The sequence below is a fragment of the Pseudophryne corroboree genome, chromosome 2 (genome assembly GCF_028390025.1).
Source record: "Pseudophryne corroboree isolate aPseCor3 chromosome 2, aPseCor3.hap2, whole genome shotgun sequence".
NCBI lineage: Eukaryota > Metazoa > Chordata > Amphibia > Anura > Myobatrachidae > Pseudophryne > Pseudophryne corroboree.
The window spans coordinates 28,221,868-28,245,417 of NC_086445.1; the positions used below are offsets into that span (position 1 = coordinate 28,221,868).

Genomic DNA, 23,550 nt, shown 5'->3' on the forward strand with positions numbered 1-23,550 from the left:
TCGTATGATGCCACCATCTTTCCTAGGACTCGAGTGCAGTGATGCACTGACACCTGTTTTGGTTTTAATAGGTTCCTGACCAGGGTCATGAGTTCCTGAGCTTTCTCTATCGTTAGATAAACCCTTTTCTGGTCTGTGTCCAGAATCATGCCCAGGAAAGGCAGACGAGTTGTAGGAACCAACTGCGACTTTGGAATATTCAGAATCCAGCCGTGTAGCCGTAACACTTCCAGAGAATGTGATACGCTGTTCAGCAACTGCTCTCTTGATCTCGCTTTTATGAGGAGATCGTCCAAGTACGGGATAATTGTGACCCCTTGCTTCCGCAGGAGTACCTTCATTTCCGCCATTACCTTGGTAAATATTCTCGGTACCGTGGATAGACCAAACGGCACCGTCTGAAATTGGTAATGACAATCCTGTACCACAAATCTGAGGTACGCCTGATGAGGTGGATAAATGGGGACATGAAGGTGTGCATCCTTTAAGTTCAGAGACACCATAAAATCCCCCCCTTCCAGGCTTGCGATGACCGCTCTCAGTGATTCCATCTTGAACTTGAACATGTTCAGGGATTTTAAATTCAATATGGGTCTGACCGAACCGTCCGGTTTCGGGACTACAAACATGGTCGAATAATAACCCCTTCACTGTTGAAGGAGGGGAACCTTGACGACCACCTGTTGAAGATACAATTTGTGAATTGCCATTAACACTATTTCCCTCTCGTGGAGGGAAGCTGGTAGGGCCGATTTGAGGTATCGGTGAGGGGGCATCTCCTCGAATTCCAGCTTGTATCCCTGAGACACAATTTCTATTGCCCAGGGATCCACCTGGGAGTGAACCCACTTGTGGCTGAAATTTCGAAGACGTGCCCCCACCGGGCCTAGCTCCGCCTGTGGAGCCCCAGCGTCATGCGGTGGATTTTGTAGAGGCCGGGGAGGACTTCTGTTCCTGGGAACTAGCTGTATTGTGCAGCTTCTTTCCTCTGCCCCTGCCTCTGGCAAGAAAGGACGCACCTCGGACTTTCTTGTTTCTTTGTGATCGAAAGGACTGCATTTGATAATACGGTGCTCTCTTAGGCTGTGAGGGAATATTAGGCAAAAAATTTGACTTTCCAGCTGTAGCTGTGGAGACCAGGTCCGAGAGACCCTCCCCAAACAATTCCTCACCCTTGTAAGGTAAAACCTCCATATGCCTTTTTGAGTCGGCATCACCTGTCCATTGCCGAGTCCACAGGATCCTTCTGGCAGAAATTGACATAGCATTTATTCTAGAACCCAGTAGACTAATGTCTCTTTGAGCATCTCTCATATATAGGACAGTGTTTTTAATATGCCCCAGGGTCAATAATACAGTATCCTTGTCTAAGGTATCAATTTCCTCAGATAAGGTATCCGTCCATGCCGCTACAGCGCTACACACCCAGGCCGACGCGATTGCCGGCCTCAGTAAGGTACCTGAATGTGTATAAATGGACTTCAGGGTAACCTCCTGTTTGCGATCCGCAGCATCCTTGAGGGTAGCCGTATCCTGTGACGGCAGGGCTACCTTCTTGGATAAGCGTGTTAAAGCTTTGTCCACCCTAGGGGAGGATTCCCAGCGTAACCTGTCCGTTGGCGGGAAAGGATACGCCATAAGAATCCTTTTGGAAATCTGCAGTTTTTTATCTGGAGATTCCCAAGCCTTTTCACATAACTCATTCAGCTCGTGAGAGGGGGGAAAGGTTACCTCCGGCTTCTTTCCCTTATACATATGCACCCTCTTGTCGGGACTGGGGTTTCCTCTGTGATGTGCAACACATCCTTAATTGCTATAATCATATAACGGATGGATTTAGCCAATTTTGGCTGTAACTTTGCATCATCGTAATCGACACTGGAGTCAGAATCCATGTCGGTATCTGTGTCAACAATTTGGGATAGTGGGCGCTTCTGATACCCTGACGGCCCCTGCGATATAGGATCAGGCACGGGTTGAGACCCTGACTGTCCCGAGGCATCAGCTTTGTCTAACCTTTTATGCAAGGAATTAACATTATCATTTAAAACCTTCCACATATCCATCCAATCCGGTGTCGGCGCCGTCGGCGGAGACACCACATCCATTTGCTCCCGCTCTGCTTCTACATAGCCTTCCACATCAGACATGTCGACACAAGCGTACCGACACACCACACACACAGGGAATGCCCTTTCTGAAGACAGTTCCCCCACAAGGCCCTTTGGAGAGACAGAGAGAGAGTATGCCAGCACACACCCCAGCGCTATATAACCCAGGAATAACACAGTAACTTAATGTTAACCCAGTAGCTGCTGTTATATTGTCTTTTGCGCCAAATTATGTGCCCCTCCCCCCCTCTCTTTTTAACACCCTTCTACCGTGTATCTGCAGGGGAGAGCCTGGGGAGCTTCCTCTCAGCGGAGCTGTGGAGAAAAATGGCGCTGGTGAGTGCTGAGGAAGAAGCCCTGCCCCCTCGGCGGCGGGCTTCTGTCCCGCTTAAATATACAAATCTTGGCGGAGGCTTATACATATATACAGTGCCCAGCTGTATATATGCTTAACTTTTGCCAAAAAAGATCCCCAATGCTGCCCAGGGCGCCCCCCCTGCGCCCTGCACCCGTACAGTGACCGGAGTATGTGTAGGTGTGTGGAGCAATGGCGCACAGCTGCAGTGCTGTGCGTTACCTCAGTGAAGATCACGGAGTCTTCTGCCGCCTGTGAAGTCTTCTTTGCTTCTCATACTCACCCGGCTTCTGTCTTCCGGCTCTGCGAGGGGGACGGCGGCGCGGCTCTGGGACCGGACGGCGAGGGTGAGATCCTGCGTACGATCCCTCTGGAGCTAATGGTGTCCAGTAGCCTAAGAAGCAGGACCTAGCTTCAGAGAGCAGGGCTGCTTCTCTCCCCTCTGTCCCACGATGCAGGGAGTCTGTTGCCAGCAGATCTCCCTGAAAATAAAAAACCTAACAAAATACTTTCTCACAGCAAACTCAGGAGAGCTCACTGAAAAGCACCCAGCTCGTCTGGGCACAGTATCAAACTGAGGTCTAGAGGAGGGGCATAGAGGGAGGAGCCAGTGCACACCAGAACCTAAATTCTTTCTTGAAGTGCCCATGTCTCCTGCGGAGCCCGTCTATCCCCATGGTCCTTACGGAGTCCCCAGCATCCACTAGGACATTAGAGAAAACAGTACACACACACCGTGATAGTAAAACTTTATTACATACATGCATACCGACACACACATACTTACCTATGTTGACACGAGGCTCGGTCCACTTCTCCATGTAGAATCCACAGGGTACCTGTGAATAAAATTATACTCACAACAATCCAGTGTAGCTTCTGTCATCTTCTACTTGTAATCCACGTACTTGGCAAAAAAACAAACCGACAAACCCGAACCACGCACTGAAAGGGGTCCCATGTTTACACATGGGACCCCTTTCCCCGACTGCCGGGACCCCCTGTGACTCCTGTCAAAGAGGGTCCCTTCAGCCAATCAGGGAGCGCCACGTCTTGGCCCTCTCCTGATTGGCTGTGCACTCCTGAGCTGTCAGTCAGGCAGCGCACGGCAGAGATACAATGTTGCGCATAGGCGCTCCATTGTATCCAATGGTGGGAACTTTGCGGTCAGTGGTTGACCGCGAGTAACCTCAACCGCTGACCGCAAAGTTCCCACCATTGGATACAATGGAATGCCTATGCGCTACATTGTATCTCTGCCGTGCGCTGCCTGACTGACAGCTCAGGAGCGCACAGCCAATCGGGAGAGTGCCAAGACGTGGCGCTCCCTGATTTGCTGAAGGGATCCTCTTTGACAGGAGTCACGGGGGGTCCCGGCAGTCGGGGAAAGGGGTCCCATGTGTAAACATGGGACCCCTTTCAGTGCGTGGTCCAGGTTTGTCGGTTTGTTTTTTTGCCAAGTACATGGATTACAAGTAGAAGAGGACAGAAGCTACACTGGAATGTTGTGAGTAGAATTTTATTCACAGGTACCCCGTGGATTCCACATGGAGAAGTGGACCGAGCCTCGTGTCCACATAGGTAAGTATGTGTGTGTCGGTATGCATGTATGTAATAAAGTTTTACTATCACGGTGTGTGTGTACTGTTTTTATTTGGGTATTTTTTTTGTAGTAAAACTACAGGTACCAGCAGGCCCGTTTCTTCCACCGCATGCTGGTACTTGTGGTTCTCCAAGTACCAGCTTGCGGGGGAGGCTTGCTGGGACTTGTAGTTCTACTACAAAAAACAATATTCTACATTTTTACACTTGGCTATCAGCCCCCCATCCGCCGCCCTTGGATGGGGGGGACAGCCTTGGGCTTCACCCCTGGCCCTTGGGTGGCTGGAGGGGGGTGACCCCTTGATTTAAGGGGTCCCCACTCCTCCAGGGTACCCAGGCCAGGGGTGACTAGTTAGTGATTTAATGCCAGGGCCGCAGGGACCTATAGAAAAGTGTCCCCCGGCTGTGGCATTATCTCTCTGACTAGTGGAGCCCGGTGCTGGTTCAAAAAATACGGAGGACCCCTACGCTTTTTGTCCCCTGTATTTTTTGCACCAGGACCAGGCGCAGAGCCCGGTGCTGGTTGTTCAAATATGGGGGAACCCCTGTCAATTTTTTCCCCATATTTTTGCTACCAGGACCGGCTCAAAGAGCCCGAGGCTGGTTTTGCTTAGGAGGGGGGACCCCACGCAATTTTTTCCGTGATTTTTAAAATTTTTATTTTTTTTATAAAGGTGCACAATGAAGCCCAGCATGGATCTCACAGATCCGGCCTAGATTCATTGTGTTAATGTCGGCAGTGTTTTACTATTCACTCCCGTAAACCACTGGCCGAAATTACGAACGACATCGGAAAAAACGAAAATGCAGAATATGACAGCATAGTAAATGTGGTGTAAAAAATTCAAAAAGTTGCAAATTCACACATTCGATGTCATTCGTGTTTAATCTCCCTCCAAATCGACACAAATACGAATTTTAGTAAATAATAAATATACCCCATTGAGTCTCATTGTTCATAAAAGGTACTCACTGCTTATTGCAGACATGGTTTAGGCGGCCATGGGCTGATCCAATATTTATGAGAACGCAGCCTATCCAGTCACTAGGAGCCAGTGACATCACTGAGAGTGCAGCCTATCCAGTCACTAGGAGCCAGTGACATCACCTACTGTGCAGCATATCCAGTCACTAGGAGTCAGTGACATCACTGAGAGTGCAGCATATCCAGTCACTAAGAGCCAGTGACATCGAAGAATTCAGTCTATGCATTTACTAGGAGCCAGTGACATCACTGAGAGTGCAGCCTATACAGGCACTAGGAACCAGTGACATCACTAAGAATGCAACATACGGTATTCATACACTAGGATCCAGTGACATCACGGAGACATATCATAACCAATATTTATGACATACAAACTCTAAGTCAACTGATATGCTGTATTCTTGGAAATACTAGCTGCCACATTTCCAGATACTGTTAGGATCTCCTGCTCTGTGCTGCCACGTCGCCATGGCAACCGGGAGGCAAGTGTTAGCGAAGTAATCTGAGGTTTTTACTGTGTAGTGGTTACAGGCTCTGTGCACGGCAGGGAATCCGGCGCTGGTTTTGTGCTCACAGTCTGTGAGGTCTGAGTGGGGCGTGGACAGCACCTGCTATATAAACCATCCTCTCAGGCTAGGCAAATGCTGCTGAATCTTTGTTTGTTAGTCAGTTCCAGAGAGTTAGCTAGTACTGTGTGACTTTGTATTTACTTGTTGCTTACTGCGAATAGGCCTTGGGATTCGGTACTTCATTCTGCCAATCCGGACCTAGCAGTAAGACTGGAGTCAGTTGTTTGACCTGCTGGGGTTCTTTTGCTATTCTGTGAACCCAGCAGGTTTGCGGCTGTACTCTCAGACCTGCTTGCTTAATCCTCCCTCACTGTGCAGGGCGTCCAGGTGTCAGTTTAGTGGCAGTAAGCTGAACCTGTGCCCTGCAAGTGGGGGTTAGGATTGTGGATACTCTCCTTGTGTCTATATTTCTATCTCTGACCAAGGAGTTTATTCCCACACCCGTTGGTAACCCTTTGGGGTTTTTTCTGTTGCTCTTAGCAACATCATTTCAGGTGCTCCACATGTTAAATCACTACACATCGCTTCATTGTCCGCTCTATTCCATCTGAGCATTCCTGACACTAGGGAGACACCCAATTCCTGAGCCTTTGGGCTTCTCCGTTCACTTTGTGTTTATTAGTTATTCCATCACCTTCTGTGTATGTTATGTTATACTGTCTGTGAGTTCGTTTGCTTTGCTTCCCTCTCTGTTCATACACCGGTATACTCCTGTTAGCACTGGTGTGCGTAACATATTCAGCAGCCTTACTCCTGTTGAAATTTTGTGGGAATATGGAGCATACCCCTCAAAATACTTTGCAACAGGTGGTCGATCAGGTGCAGGTCCTGACACGACAATTTAATGAGATGTCCATTAAAATGAACACCCCGCAGGCCGCTAGCGGAGCTCCCGCAGCAGCAGCGGCAAGTTCAGGGGTTAAGGAGCCGAAAGTAAATCTCCCGGATCGTTTTTCTGGAGATCGCTCGCAGTTCTTTTGTTTCAAGGAGAGCTGTAAGCTATATTTCAGGCGTAGGCCCCAGTCTTCTGGGTCGGAGATTCAGCGGGTGGGCATGGTGATTTCCTTGCTACAAGGAGACCCACAGGTCTGGGCATATGGGTTACAGCCTGACTGTCCGTCGCTTAAAAGTGTTGATGCTTTTTTTATGGCACTGGGCATTTTGTATGATGACCCTGACAAGATGGCTTCAGCCGAGGCTCAGATTACGGTTCTTAAGCAAGGGCGACGGCCAGCTGAGGTTTATAGTACGGAGTTTCGGAGGTTGGCTCATGATACCCAGTGGAATGACCCAGCCCTGAGAAACCAGTACCGAAGGGGCCTTTCTGACCAGATAAAGGACCAACTGGTACAATATCCCTCGCCTGATAGCTTAGATCAGCTCATGCAGTTATCCATCCGGGTGGATAGATGGCTGAGAGAGCGTAGGCTTGAAAGGGAGACCGCAGTTTCCTTTTTTCCCAAGGGAACCTCAGACTCTGAGGAATATTCCGAGGAGCCTATGCAGATTGGGGCTACCCGCCTCTCCTCGCGTGAGAAGACGCGTAGGACACAGCAGGGTTTGTGTTTGTACTGTGGGAATAAAGGTCATGTTGTAGTATCATGCCCAGAAAAAACGGAAAACTTCAGGGCCTGAGGGTGATGGGAAATATCCTGTCAGGCCGGAAGTCAGAATTTCCTAAAAAGACTTTTCTCATTCCGGTGACTTTGGAGATCCTCGGTCAAACTGTCAAGACTGAGGCCTTTGTTGACAGTGGGGCCGATGGGGTTTTCATGGACCGTCAATTTGCCCTGGAACACTCTGTTCCCTCAGTACCTTTGGCATCAGAGATTGAGATCTGTGGGTTAAACGGGGAACCATTGTCCCAGGGTAAAATTACCTCCTGCACCAGCCAAATTCCTTTGTTTATTGGAGCCACACACTCTGAAAAATTGTCTTTTTATGTGACTGTCTGTTCTTTTGCCCCATTGGTTTTGGGGTTACCCTGGTTAAGGGCCCATAACCCTCAATTTGACTGGGTCTCTGGGGAGATTCTTAGTTGGCGTAGTGATTGTTTCAGGAGTTGCTTGAGCCTTCCAGTCAGGCTCTCGCAGCTAAGTTTGCCAGGATTGCCAGGATGTTATGCAGATTTTGCGGATGTGTTCTCCAAAAAAGTTGCGGAGGTACTACCTCCCCATCGCCCCTATGACTGTGCCATTGATTTGTTGCCGGATGCTAAGCTTCCCAAGAGCAGATTGTACTCCCTGTCACGTCCTGAGACTCAGGCTATGGCAGAGTACATTCAGGAGAACTTGGCTAAGGGATTTATCAGACCCTCACAGTCCCCAGTTGGGTCGGGGTTCTTTTTCGTGGGTAAAAAGGACGGTTCGTTGCGACCCTGCATCGACTTCAGGGAATTGAACCGTATCACGATTAAAAACTCGTACCCACTGCCTCTCATTTCGGTTTTGTTTGACCAGCTTCGTACTGCCACCATTTTTTCTAAGATTGACCTACGCGGTGCTTACAATCTAATCCGAATAAGAGAGGGGGATGAATGGAAGACTGCCTTTAATACCCACTCAGGGCATTATGAATATTTGGTGATGCCTTTTGGGCCCTCTAATGCCCCGGCAGTCTTCCAGGAATTCATGAACGATGTGCTCAGGGAATATTTGGATAGATTCTTAGTTGTTTATCTAGATGACATCCTAATCTTCTCTCATTCCCTGGAGGAACATCGGAAGCATGTACGCTTAGTCCTCCAGAAACTCAGAGACCACCAGCTTGGGGCGAAGCTGGAGAAGTGCGAGTTTGAAGTCCAGCAAATCGCATTTCTAGGGTATATTATCTCCTCAGAAGGTTTCCAAATGGAGGGTTCTAAGGTACAGGCAGTCCTGGATTGGGTGCAGCCCACTAGTTTGAAGGCGCTTCAGCGTTTTCTGGGCTTTGCGAATTTTTATAGACGGTTTATCGCTGGATTTTCGTCTATAGTGGCCCCCTTGGTGGCACTCACTAAGAAAGGGGCGGATGTTGCTCACTGGTCTTGTGAGGCCAAAGCGGCCTTTGCCCGTCTCAAAAGGGCATTTGTCTCGGCCAAGGTGCTGCGACACCCAGATCCAGAGCGTCCTTTTGTGGTAGAAGTGGATGCCTCCGAGATAGGTATTGTCTCAGATGGGGGTGTCTGATAATCGCCTTCATCCCTGTGCTTACTTTTTCCGTAAATTTTCGTCTGCCGAGATGAATTATGATGTGGGTAACCGGGAATTGTTGGCTATAAAGGATGCACTCGGGGAGTGGAGACACTGGCTTGAGGGGGCTAAGTTTGTGGTCTCAATTCTCACCGACCATAAGAATCTGGCATATTTAGAGTCAGCGAAGCGGCTCAATGCCAGGCAGGCATGATGGGCTTTGTTTTTTGCTCGCTTTAATTTTTTGATAACATATCGCCCTGGGTCAAAAAACATCAAGGCTGATGCGCTCTCGCGGAGTTTTGCTCCAGTTCAAGAGACCACCGAGGAGCCATTGCCCATTGTGTCCCCATCATGTATTAAAGTGGGCATTACCCAGGACCTCTTGTCATTAGTCCTTAGAGCACAGGAGCAGGCTCCTCCAGACCTTCCGGTAGGTCTCTTGTTTGTGCCTCCTAGGTTAAGACAGCGAGTGTTCCTGGAATTCCATGCCAAGAGGTCGGCAGGGCATCCGGGTATTGCCAGAACTCGGGAGTTGCTGTCTAGGGCGGTGTGGTGGCCCTCGGTGGCTAGGGATGTGGATCAGTGGGTTCGGGCATGTGACGTTTGTGCCCGAAATAAAACTCCTAGAGGGGTTCCTGTCGGCCCATTACATCCACTCTCTATTCCGTCTAAGCCATGGACCCACATTTCCATGGATTTTGTGGTGGACTTGCCCAAATCCTCGGGGATGACAGCCATTTGGGTTGTCGTTGACAGGTTTTCGAAGATGGCGCATTTCGTTCCACTGGTTGGGTTGCCATCGGCCAGACGCCTGTCTGAGTTATTTATGCAGCATGTTGTGCGCCTCCACGGGTTGCCACTTGATGTGGTCTCTGACCGTGGATCCCAGTTTGTGGCCAAATTCTGGAGGGCATTTTGTTCTGATCTCCAGATTTCTGTGAGCTTGTCGTCAGGCTACCATCCACAGTCTAATGGGCAGACTGAGAGGGTGAACCAGTCCTTGGAGCAGTTCCTCAGGTGTTATGTCTCCAAGTGTCATACTGACTGGGTTGCTCATCTGTCCATGGCGGAGTTTGCCTATAACAACGCGGCTCACTCTGCTACAGGGATCTCTCCCTTCCTTTGTGTGTATGGGCATCATCCTAAGGCCAATTCTTTTGACCCCCTGGATTCCACGTCTGGTGGTTCCTCTGTTGTTTCGGTCCTTAGGGGTATTTGGAGGAAAGTGAAGAAAGCCCTTGTGTCTGTGTCATTAGTGACCAAAAGGGTTTTTGATAAGCGGAGAAGACCCTGCAGCTTCAAATTAGGAGACTTCGTCTGGTTGTCCACCAAGAATTTGAAGTTGAGACAGCCATCTCATAAGTTTGGCCCCTGGTTCATCGGCCCTTATAAGATCACCAGGGTTATCAATCCGGTGGCATTTCAGTTAGATCTGCCCCGTTCATTGGGTATCAATAAAACATTTCATTGTTCCCTTTTAAAACTGGCGGTTAGTAATCCTTCTTCCAGTGGAAGACCTTCTCCTCTTCTGATACGGGGTCAGAGGGAGTTTGTGGTTGAAATGGTTCTTGACTCCAAGATGGTTCGGGGTCGGCTGTCATTTTTGGTGCACTGGAAGGGGTATGGCCCGGAGGAGCGGTCGTGGGTGCGCAGTTGTGATCTTCATGCCCCCAGACTGATACGCTCTTTCTTCTCGCAGTTCCCCGATAAACCCGGTGGTAGGGGTTCTTTGACCCCTCGTCAGAGGGGGGGGTACTGTTAGGATCTCCTGCTCTGTGCTGCCACGTCGCCAAGGCAACCGGGAGGCAAGTGTTAGCGAAGTAACCTGAGCGCAGCTGATACTCCGGTCCGGGTTTTTACTGTGTAGTGGTTACAGGCTCTGTGCACGGCAGGGAATCCGGCGCTGGTTTTGTGCTCACAGTCTGTGAGGTCTGAGTGGGGCGTGGACAGCACCTGCTATATAAACCATCCTCTCAGGCTAGGCAAATGCTGCTGAATCTTTGTTTGTTAGTCAGTTCCAGAGAGTTAGCTAGTACTGTGTGACTTTGTATTTACTTGTTGCTTACTGCGAATAGGCCTTGGGATTCGGTACTTCATTCTGCCAATCCGGACCTAGCAGTAAGACTGGAGTCAGTTGTTTGACCTGCTGGGGTTCTTTTGCTATTCTGTGAACCCAGCAGGTTTGCGGCTGTACTCTCAGACCTGCTTGCTTAATCCTCCCTCACTGTGCAGGGCGTCCAGGTGTCAGTTTAGTGGCAGTAAGCTGAACCTGTGCCCTGCAAGTGGGGGTTAGGATTGTGGATACTCTCCTTGTGTCTATATTTCTATCTCTGACCAAGGAGTTTATTCCCACACCCGTTGGTAACCCTTTGGGGGATTTTCTGTTGCTCTTAGCAACATCATTTCAGGTGCTCCACATGTTAAATCACTACACATCGCTTCATTGTCCGCTCTATTCCATCTGAGCATTCCTGACACTAGGGAGACACCCAATTCCTGAGCCTTTGGGCTTCTCCGTTCACTTTGTGTTTATTAGTTATCCCATCACCTCCTGTGTATGTTATGTTATACTGTCTGTGAGTTCGTTTGCTTCGCTTCCCTCTCTGTTCATACACCGGTATACTCCTGTTAGCACTGGTGTGCGTAACAGATACTGATATTGTCTCACTTTAGAAACGTTATAAAATAAGTAATTCAGATCATCAGAAGTCTATTGTAATGAATAATACACACCTATCGTCACTGTGAGTAGCACTGCTTCTCAATGTAGTGAGCAGTGATAGAGATAGTCACTGAGCCCTTCTTCCAAACGTTACTGTGAGGAGCACTGTTTCACAATGTAATGAACAGTGATAGAGTTAGTCACTGAGCTCCTCCAATTGTCACTGTGAGGAGTACTGCTTCACAATGTAATGAGCAGTGACAGATTTAGTCACTGAGTGCCTCCTCCTAACATCACTCTGAGGAGCACTGCTTCACAATGTAATGAGCAGTGACAGAGTTAGTCACTGAGTTCCTCCTCCTATTATCACTGTGAGGAGCACTGCTTCACAATGTAAAGAGCAATGATAGAGTTAGTCACTGAGCCCTTCTTCCTAACGTTACTGTGATGAGTACTGCTTCACAATGTAATGAGCATTGATAGTCACTGCGTTCCTCCTCCTATCGTCACTGTTAGGGGCGCTGCTTCACAATGTAATGAGCAGTAATAGAGTTAGTCACTGAGTGCCTCCTCCTATCGTCACTGTGAGAAGCACTGCTTCACAATGTAATGAGCAGTGATAGAGTTAGTCACTGAGTTCCTCCTACTATCGTCACTGTGAGGAGCACTGCTTCACAAACTAATGAGCAGTGATAGAGTTAGTCACTGAGTGCCTCCTCCTATCGTCATTCTGAGTAGCACTGCTTCACAATGTAATGAGCAATGATAGAGTTAGTCGCTGAGCCCTTCTCCCTAATGTCACTGTGAGGAGCACTGCTTCACAATGTAATGAGCAGTGATAGAGTTAGTCACTGAGTTCCTCCTCCTATCGTCACTGTGAGGAGCACTGCTTCACAATGTAATGAGCAATGATAGAGTTAGTCACTGAGCGCTTCTTCCTAACGTCACTGTGAGGAGCACTGCTTCACAATGTAATGAGCAGTGATAGAGTTAGTCACTGAGTTCCTCCTCCTATCATCACTGTGAGGAGCACTGCTTCACAATGTAATGAGCAGCGATAGAGTTTGTCAATGAGTTCCTCCTCCTATCGTCACTGTGAGGAGCACTGCTTCACAATGTAATGAGCAATGATAGAGTTAGTCACTGAGCGCTTCTTCCTAACGTCACTGTGAGGAGCACTGCTTCACAATGTAATGAGCAGTGACAGAGTTAGTCACTGAGTTCCTCCTCCTATCATTACTGTGAGGAACACTGCTTCACAATGTAATGAGCAGTGATAGAGTTAGTCACTGTGTTCCTCCTCCTATCGTCACTGTGAGGAGTCTGCTTCACAATGTAAAGAGCAATGATAGAGTTAGTCACTGAGCCCTTCTTCCTAACGTTACTGTGATGAGTACTGCTTCACAATGTAATAAGTGGTGAACGAGTTAGTCACTGAGTTCCTCCTCCTATCGTCACTGTGATGAGTACTGCTTCACAATGTAATAAGCGGTGATAGAGTTAGTCACTGAGTGCCTCCTCCTATCGTCACTGTGATGAGTACTGCTTCACAATGTAATAAGCGGTGATAGTTAGTCACTGAGTGCCTCCTCCTAACATCACTCTGAGGAGCACTGCTTCACAATGTAATAAGCAGTGACAGAGTTAGACACTGAGCTCCTACTTCAATGGTCACTGTGAGGAGCACTGCTTCACAATGTAATGAGCAGTGACAGAGTTAGTGACTGAGTTCCTCCTCCTATCATCACTGTGAGGAGCCCTGCTTCACAATGTAATGAGCAGGGATAGAGTTAGTCACTGTGTTCCTCCTATCGTCACTGTGATGAGTACTGCTTCACAATGTAATGAGCAGTGATAGAGTTAGTCACTGAGCTCTTCTTCCTAACGTTACTGTGATGAGTACTGCTTCACAATGTAATAAGCGGTGATAGAGTTAGTCACTGAGTTCCTCCTCCTATCGTCACTGTGATGAGTACTGCTTCACAATGTAATAAGCGGTGATAGAGTTAGTCACTGAGTTCCTCCTCCTATCATCACTGTGATGAGTACTGCTTCACAATGTAATAAGCAGTGACAGAGTTAGACACTGAGCTCCTCCTTCAATTGTCACTGTGAGGAGCACTGTTCCACCATTTAATGAAGGGGAGAATGGCATTCACAAAGTGACAATGAAGAAGGGCCTGGAATCACTGTGAGGAGCTCATTTCTAAACAGAATTTAGCATATTTGTGTCACAAATTGTATTCCAGTATGCACAGATAGATGTGGGGAGGACATGACATGAACAGTCAGTGTCTAAACAAGAAGGAAATGTAAGGTCACGTACAACACCTCTGTTTAACTGCAGGGGTTCCTCTTCCACCGAGCGCTCATGGGATCCATCTGTAAAACACATTGTGTATGACGCACGGGTGACAGAAATAAACTGGCATTATACAGACTCGCACTAATGTACAGCCGCATCACTTACTAAGTGTATACGGTGTTAAGGTGCATACACACTAGGCGATATTTGAAACACTGTCGCTCATTTTCACCCTTCTGAGCGATATCGTTTGTAATATCGCCCAGTGTGAACGCTGCAAACGAACAATCGTTAGTCTTTTGTAAAAAATCACTCAGTGTGTACGCTCAATATCATTTGTTTGGGACTCCAAGAAGTTCAAGGGAAATCGATCAATGATATCGTTCGTGGAGCATATCGTCTAGTGTATACGTACCATTAGAGTTTACTGTACCTATTGATTCATGTCAACAATTGTGGGATAGAATTTCCCAGAAATATGGTAGTTTGCGGTAAGCAACACCTGAATAATTTTCTGAATAATGAAAGCTGTAGTGAAACTGAAGAGGGGTCAAATCATTAAAGAACATACGTAATGAGTTTGATCCTATGATCCTAGCTGCAAGGCTAAAAGCACTTGTTCCACTCCTACATCACCCCAATATAACTGTCCCATACCTTGTACCCCAATTTCCTGCATTTTTTCGCTCCAAAAATAATAATTAAAAACATCTAAGTGCCTAATTAGTCGTTAAGGGTGGGGTGTCGCAGAGTTTGTGGACCAGGGGTGTCATTCCGAGTTGTTCGCTAGTGAAAAATGTTCGCAGCGCAGCGTTTACGTGAAAAATCGGCACTTCTGCGCATGCGGCGCAGTGCGCACGAACGACGTACTTTCACAACGGGCAATGTATTTTTACACAAGGTCTAGCGACGCTTTTCAGTCGCAATGTCAGCCGCAGAGTGATTGACAGGAAAGGGGCGTTTCTGGGTGTCAACTGACCGTTTTCAGGGAGTGTTCGAAAAAACGCAGGCGTGCCAGGAAAAACGAAGGCGTGGCTGGCCGAACACAGGGCGTGTTTGTGACGTCAAATCCGGAACTGAACGGTCTGAAGTCATCGCAAGCGCTGAGTAGGTCTAGAGCTACTCTAAAACTGCATAATTTGTTTTTTTGTAGCCGCTCTGCGATCCTTTCGTTCGCACTTCTGCTAAGCTAAAATACACTCCCAGTGGGTGGCGGCTTAGCGTTTGCACGACTGCTAAAAACTGCTAGCGAGCCATCAACTCGGAATGACGCCCCAGATCCCAACTATTTACAGTACCTTAGAATTTTCCCCAACTTTTTACCTGCTCAGAGGCGGTGAAAGGAGATTTGCATTAAAACCTATGGAGAATTATCGCAGGTAATTTTTTACGGACAATTGAATAGCAGCTTTTTTTTTGTGAGACGTGATAAAAGCTCAGTTTTCAGTGCAAAAACAGGATTTTGCGGACAATTGAATATCCCCCTATGTGTGATGTTACTTAGTAATACGCAAGCCCCTTACCTCGGCACACCGGGCAGCACGAATCCGTCACGGTGAGAGGAGAGGCGCACACCAGCTCTGGACAGGTCACCAAACCGCAGTAAATCTGACCATCCTAGAATGGAAGAGATAAGTCTGATATTTCATCAACCAGTGATTCCCTGCAGTTACTAAGAAGCTCCTGATACTTATGTATGACAAGCTAAACCCACCCGATTAGGGTGACAAACCCTATGGCGTCTAAACCTGCAGCGAACAACCACAATATCGAGCAATCGGAAACATGTAGCCACATCACACAGATCCTCTTGCTTAGACACCGTGCCCAATGAACAGAAAGCAAAAATTTGGATTGACAATTTGATTTGTTTTCTGCCAATCCAATCGGACATTGATTACGTCTGTCAAACACACACACCGGACACAATTAGGATCAAAGGGGCTCAGCGGGAACTGGAGGGACCACCGAGAGGCCGGTGTCTGATAGGGATGGATATCGGAACCCCACCATCAAAATTAGCTAGGCTTCCGCCATCAAATCATTCGATGTGATGGTAATTTACCATCGTATCAAAAGGATTAAATAGAAAAAAAAAAGTCATATGATTTATGCATGCGCAAAAATCTGCAGCGTGTCCCAGTGTAAACATCGGAACACCATCAAATGTATACCATTCGATGGCTGCAAACATCGGAAAGCCGCCATTGAATGGTAAAAACACTATATTCGTATATGGATTAGCATATGGATCTAGCTTTGTGTCATTTTGCATTTGTGAGTGATTTGAATCCTGTTTTTTAGAATAAGAGATTTATTTTGAAAGCATAAAAAAATGCAAAGTGGGTACAGTACTAAGAAAGAAAAACCCAAATATTTTTTTCCTAATGCCAAACCCGTGTGAATCTTCATACTTGCAGTATGATCTGGGTGTGACGCAGAACCTGGGATTTTTTTGCAATATAAATCAATGTGTTGAGTTACCATAAGAAAAAGTTTGTGACCCTATAGTTTTTGTTCAGTTCAGAAAAGATAAACAAAGGAAATAAAATAAAATTGTTTTCATGAAAAGAGAAAGACTACGGCCCTCATTCCGAGTTGTTCGCTCGTTCTTTTTCATCGCAGCGATTTTCCGCAAACTGCGCATGCGCAATGTTCGCACTGCGGCTGCGCCAAGTAAATTTGCTATGCAGTTAGGTATTTTACTCACGGCATTACGAGGTTTTTTCTTCGTTCTGGTGATCGTAATGTGATTGACAGGAAGTGGGTGTTTCTGGGCGGAAACTGGCCGTTTTATGGGTGTGTGTGAAAAAACGCTACCGTTTCTGGGAAAAACGCGGGAGTGGCTGGAGAAACGGGGGAGTGTCTGGGCGAACGCTGGGTGTGTTTGTGACGTCAAACCAGGAACGAAACTGACTGAACTGATCGCACTGGAAGAGTAAGTCTGGAGCTACTCAGAAACTGCAAAGAAATTTCTATTCGCAATTTTGAGAATCTTTCGTTCGCAATTTTGATAAGCTAAGATTCACTCCCAGTAGGCGGCGGCTTAGCGTGTGCAAAGCTGCTAAAAGCAGCTAGCGAGCGAACAACTCGGAATGAGGGACTACATACAAGCGTCTGACATACTCAGGTTCAACGTAGAGAGATGCAAAACCAAAGCTGGATCCTGCAGCCTGGAAATAAAGCACATATGTCGCAATGAGGAGATTAGGGTCTAATTCAGAGCTGATGGCTCCTTTGCGAATTTGCAGAGGTTTGCGATCGGACGGTTGCAGCTCAAACAGAGTGAAAATCCGCCCCGGGCAAGTCTGCGTACGCCGTACAAAAAGCTTTGCAAACGCCGGTCAGCTGCAAATCCGTTTGCAACTCACTCACCATCTAATGATTTTTCCAGTGTGTGCAGTGTGTACGTAGCCCAGGACTTACTCCTACAGTGTAATAGAATCAGGCTGATCGGGGCCGGAGCTGACGTCACACACCCGCCCTGAAAACGCTTGGGAACGACTGCGTTTTTCCTGACACTCCCAGAAAACGGCCAGTAATCACCCCCAAACGTCCACTTTCTGTCAATCAACTTGCGTACTCCTAGCGATCAAAAAAGATGCTGATTTCTTTTGAAGTTTGGCCTTACATGTGCGCATTACGATCCGTACGCATGCGCGGCCGATCGATAATCGTCCGCCTTGCAAATTCGCACAACGGCGATCAGATCTGAATTAGGCTCCTAAATTGCCTGTTCTATGTTGGTGAAGACCCCTTACAATGAATTGCGCTGCCAAGTGACGTATCAGAGGAGACATTTAAATTACAAAAAGAGAATGAATCTAAAATGATTTGTGGTTGGTGCAAATGTGTGTTGTTGGGACAGCTTTAAGAAGACAATGGGCCTAATTCAGACCTGATCGCAGCAGCAAAATCTTTCTCTAATGGGCAAAACCATGTGCACTGCAGGTGGGGCAGATGTAACATGTGCAGAGAGAGTTAGATTTGGGTGGGTTATATTGTTTCTGTGCAGGGTAAATACTGGCTGCTTTATTTTTACACTGCAATTTAGATTTCAGTTTAAACACACCCCACCCAAATCTAACTCTCTCTGCACATGTTACATCTGCCCTCCCTGCAGTGCGCATGGTTTTGCCCATTAGAGAACAATTTTGCTGCTGCGATCAGGTCTGAATTAGGCCCTATGTGACAATGAAAGAGTTTGATCGTATGAACCAAGCTCTACATTAAATAATTTTGGGTTATTTGCAGAAAAACAATGCTTAGAAAGGTGTTCTTTAAAACAGAAGTTGGGTGAAGAGAAAACAGTGCATAGAAAAACTACTTCAATCTTACAGAGTGACTTCTCATTTTGTGTAATATAAAATATAAGAGAGTTTTGAAAAAACAGACTTTTTTTTTATTAAAAAGTAAATTATCATCGGCACTTACACCTAACCCATGCTATTACAGGTGAAGGAGATGAATATGGCACCCACAATTAGGGAGGCCAATCCCGGGATCGGGATCGGCGGGATCCCGGGATTTAGGCCCAAAAACGTCCGGGATTCAATCCTGGGATTGGAAGCTCCAATCCCGGGGATTGAGGGATCAACGTTGAGCGTCCTCAGGACACTCAAACGCTGCCCGGCTCCCTCCTCTCAGCTCCCCCTGCGCAGCGTGACCTGTGCCTGTGAGGTCACGCTGTGCTGTCAGCAGCCGCAGAGCAGGAAGATACGGCGGTATTCACCCGCCGCCTCCTCCCGGCTCCCCCTACACTTACCCGCCGCCTCCTCCCGTCTCCTCCTGCACTTACCCGCCGCCTCCTCCCGGCTTCCCTGCAATTAACCACCGGCTCCCCTGCACTCCCCCGCCGCCTCCTCCTCACCAGCTACCCGGCTGTGCAAGTTTGTACTTTTTTAAATGTCTGCGGGGCAGGTGGGGTGGGGCGGGGAGGGGCGTGGGGGATGGCCGGAAACAGTTGAAAGCCAATCCTGGGTATCCCGGGATTGACCATTTTTCAATCCCGATACCCGGGATTGAAAAAATGGCCCGGGATTGGCCTCCCTACCCACAATGCATACGTATTATGGTGAGAGGGCTTGTGTCTCACCACAATTGCCCACATTCTGGTGGTAGCAGCTCCCACCAAGGGAGAAGAAAGCAAGGTCTGCATATTCTGCACCTGTAGGGGAGGTTTATAATTCCAGGCTTTCGGTATTGCACAGCTGCAGCTGGAGAAACAGAGGTCCGGGTTTTCCAGCTCACCCAGAGACAGCAGGAAGTCAGGTGCAGAGATGGGTTAAAACTTCCAAACACCCACAGTGCATTGCATTGATGCCTGTTAGGGGTCAGTGAGCAGGGATCAGTTTATAGCGCCAGGGACTGTGGACATTGGGGGTAATTCCAAGTTCATCGCAGCAGGAAGTTTGTTAGCAGTTGGGCAAAACCATGTGCACTGCAGGGGAGGCAGATATAACATGTGCAGAGAGAGTTAGATTTGGGTGGGTTATTTCTGTGCAGGGTAAATACTGGCTGCTTTATTTTTGCACTGCAAATTAAATTGCATATTGAACACATCGCACCCACATCTAACTCTCTCTGCACATGTTACATCTGCCCCACCTGCAGTGCACATGGTTTTGCCCAACTGCTAACAAAATTCCTGCTGCGATCAACTTGGAATTTCCCCCCATTGTCCATGCCGGAAAGCATAACATTTGTGGCTGCAAGCCACTACAGAGCACTGATGACTGGGCACAAGAAGTGCTAGGACTTTTATGTTTGGGTTTCATTTTTCTGTATGTACCTGTGTGACCAGGTCCAAGCCTGAATATACTCTGCACAGTGTCTGCTACCAGTAAAGACACTGTGTTGTAACCAGAAAACCTGTCTGAGAGTCCTTATTTCATGTACCAGTGTTACAGTATGATTAATATATGAAGCTAGCTACACAACAATGACACACACATGACAGAACTGCACACGTTCACATCGTTGCCACGCAGAAATACCCACGTAGCAACTGCAGAGAAGCGCATGACCCTGAATTGCACATATATTCATAAAGGCACATATGCATCCCACGGCACACGAGGAGACTGGCAGTTGCCTTGAGGTATGTAAAGAAAGAGCAAGAATTGTTTGTTTTGGATCAAAAACTTGTATTTGTTTAGCAAGAAATAAAGACAGTAAGTGGTCAGCTCAGACAGCCCCAGGGGGGAGAGTTGTGCTTTGGAAACAACGCCAGACGAACCGCAGGACACGATCGGTGGCACACTGAGGACACTATCGGTGGCACACAGAGGACACAATCGGTGGCACACAGAGGATACGATCGGTGGCACGCAGAGGACACGATCGGTGGCACATAGAGGACACGATCGGTGGCACACAGAGGACACTATCGGTGGCACACAGAGGACACTATCGGTGGCACACAGAGGACACTATCGGTGGCACACAGAGGATACGATCGGTGGCACGCAGAGGACACGATCGGTGGCACACAGAGGACACTATCGGTGGCACACAGAGGACACAATCGGTGGCACGCAGAGGATACAATCGGTGGCACGCAGAGGACACGATCGGTGGCACACAGAGGACACTATCAGTGGCACACAGAGGACACTATCAGTGGCACACAGAGGACACTATCGGTGGCACGCAGAGGATACGATCGGTGGCACACAGAGGACACTATCAGTGGCACACAGAGGACACTATCGGTGGCACGTAGAGGACACGATCGGTGGCACAGAGGACACGATTGGTGGCACACAGAGGACACTATCGGTGGCACACAGAGGACACTATCAGTGTTACATTGAGGACACTATTGGTGGCACATAGAGGACACGATGTGGCCCTCAATGTCTGCAGGAAAAGAGTAGAGAGAATCCCTGAGTGAGGTGGAATACATAAAAGAATGTCTCCGGACAGAAGCCGGTTCTGGTGATAAAGCTCCGCTCTTGGCTTGAACTAATATGGAATTAGAAAGTCTTAACAAAGAACTCCATTATGGGAAGTAAACTTGGAAAGCGCTAAAGATAAAAGCCTAAGTCCGGGAGTGTGTAGAGAAGACGTGTCGCTGAGGAGCGTTCCGTCTGCTGGAGCTGTCACAACAGATGAAAGTGAAAATAGGAAAAAGGCAACAAATCTCTGGAGTGAGCGAAACGCGCTAGCAATGAGGCAAAGGTCATACTAGAAGCAGGGCCGGTTCTGGCGCTCTGAGCGCCCCGGGCGGCAATAGGGGGCGTGGCTTCGTACAGGGGGCGTGGTCATTTACGCCCCCTGTACAGACTGAAATGATGTGCGGTGCGCGATGACGTCATCGTACACCACACAGTAAAGGACCTCTCCACGAAGGGAAACTAGACGCGGCCAGCGGCAGCAGGCGGGCAGTGGGGGGCACACAGCAGCAGCGGATCTTGCCCTGGTGCGGCGCCCTCCGGATGGCGCCCTCCGGAAGGCAGCGCCCCGGGCAAAAGTCCTGCTTGCCCATGGCAAGATCCGCTACTGACTAGAAGACAAGATGGCGGGCCCCATGGCAGGTCCACAGATGACAGACAAAATATGAAAAGTCACCCACAGGTTGTTCGCTCGCTAGCAGTTTTTAGCAGCCGTGCAAACGCTATGCCGCCGCCCACGGGGGAGTGTATTTTCGCTTTGCAGAAGTGCGAACGCCTGTGCAGCAGAGCGCCTGCAAAATCTTTTTGTGCAAAACAAGACCAGCCCAGTAGTTACTCTTCGTGTGCGTTGATTCTAAAGACGGAGGAACGGCTTTTGACGTCACACACCCGCCCAGCGAACGCCCAGCCACGCCTGCGTTTTTTCTGCCACGACTGCATTTTTCTAAGCACTCCCTGAAAACGGTCGGTTGCCACCCAGAAACGCCCCCTTCACGTCAATCTTCCTGCGTTCGGCCGTGCGACTGGAATGTTCGTTACACTCTGTGCAAACCCACGATGCTCATTGTACCCGCATGCGCAGAAATCCCGATTTTTAGCCTGATCGCTGCGCTGCGAACAACGTACAGAAATTACAGACGTGCAAAGCCTCAAATGAGCAACAGACACATGGAAATGAGACCACCAGATGGCAGGAGAACCAGGATGGTCTTCAATGTGTGGGTAGACCCTGGAAGAGTAATAGGAGGAAGATTTTCACATGGATGGCCAAGTCCCAAAGATGTCCGCCCCAGAGGTGGTCAGCTGGTTGTGAGATGTGCAGTGGTTTCGGGGCATTGTGGTGTTAGTCACCTACTACATATCTGGGGATACATTTACTAAAGGTCCATTTTTTTTAAAAAAGTTTGATTTTGACCTTTAGTAAATTTACCCCCCCTGGAGTCTTGCATCCTCCCCCACAGCATCACCTGTCTACTGTAAACCCGCGGCCCTCCAGCTGCTGTGAAACTACACATCCCAGCATGCACTGCAACAGTTTTGCTGTTAAAGCATGCTGGAAAGTGTAGTTCCAAAGCAGCTGGAGGGCTGCGTGTTTAATACCCCTGTATTGGAGTGTCAGCTCAAAGGGCTAAAGGACAGTAACCTAACCAATCAAAGCCACCTAGTATATTACACACAGTAAGTAATTGCCATTGTTTATTCAGGCAGCGCGGTTGCTGCGCTGTATCTAGAGAATGAAACAGTTATGTTTGGATTGTTGCTAATTACACATGGCCATATTCGCTGAAATGTCATGCACACAGTAACACAGCAGAAGAGGGTCTGTAAGGAAGAGAAGCGGGACGGTTGGCCTGTGGCCCAAATAATTCCCGGGGTTGATCAAATACAGTGTGAGTATTACAAGGTGTAATTATCCCGGCGTTAGATCTGTGCGGGCAGGCGCAGGGGGAGCAGACACTTGCTGACCGCTGCCCTCTAGTCCTGGACGGGTCACACAAGCTGCCCTTATTTCGGCATCTCACAGCCTGCATTCATCAGCGGGGGAGGGTGGTGAGGATCCCGGCTGCTGCTGAGCACCTTCAGCCTGAACGCTCCGCTTGTCTCCGACCCATTACGGCAGATCTCGTTTCTCCGTTCCCTCGTGTATACAATAAAAATCCTAAATATCGCTCATAAAGTCAACCAGAAACTTGTAAAAGGGCTAATATACACAGCCAGGCTCACACTTTCCTGGAACAGAAAGACAGAGGAACTACTTGGAACTGACCAAGTCTGGGTTACACAAATATTGTGGGCTGCGGAGAAGCTCAACCATTGCTGAAATAACAGGGTGCTTTCAGGATGACGACATCTCCCTGCTTTCCTGGCTCAAAGGTCACTAGCCTTTCTATAGATCAGGGATGAGGAACCTTTGGCCCTCCAGCTGTTGTTGAACTACACATCCCAGCATGCCCTGCAACAGCTTTAGCATGACCAAATAGCAAAACGGTAGCAAGGCATGCTGGTATGTGTAGTTCAACAACAGCTGGAGGCCCAAAGGTTCCTCATCCCTGCTGTAGATGCTTAAGACAGAGGCAGGCAACTGATGACTCTCTGGCTGCAGTGGGACCACAAGTTGCAGCATCCCCCTGATACCTGATCTATAAACGTTATCTACAACTGATCCGAGAAATCCTACCAGTCTCCATTCCCGCTCTATAACCCTGGAACCTAAGAGGCACCCGCTCACCTGGTCAGTGAAGGTAAAGCCAACCCTTTGCTGGTTTGGTGAAGATGAGGATGTCCACCAGAAAACCGAGACCTCTAGCCTACCAGATCTGCATTTAGGGTCAGTTTGGGACTGCTGAGTTAGCGTTATTTATCTGGGGGGGCTGTAGCGGCCCAGGAATG

At 48.3% G+C, this 23,550-nt stretch overlaps 1 protein-coding gene across 1 annotated transcript in view; it reads right to left on the minus strand.

Moving 5' to 3' along the window:
* The window catches only part of CHRDL2 (chordin like 2), a 160,299-nt gene that overhangs the window by 33,020 nt on the left and 103,729 nt on the right, over nt 1–23,550 (minus strand). The window contains exons 5-6 of the mRNA XM_063950930.1: nt 15,289–15,382; nt 13,787–13,842 (exon numbers count right to left, since the gene is read on the minus strand). Coding sequence (XP_063807000.1) covers nt 13,787–13,842; nt 15,289–15,382 — 150 coding nt within the window. The remainder of the gene's footprint in view (nt 1–13,786; nt 13,843–15,288; nt 15,383–23,550) is intronic.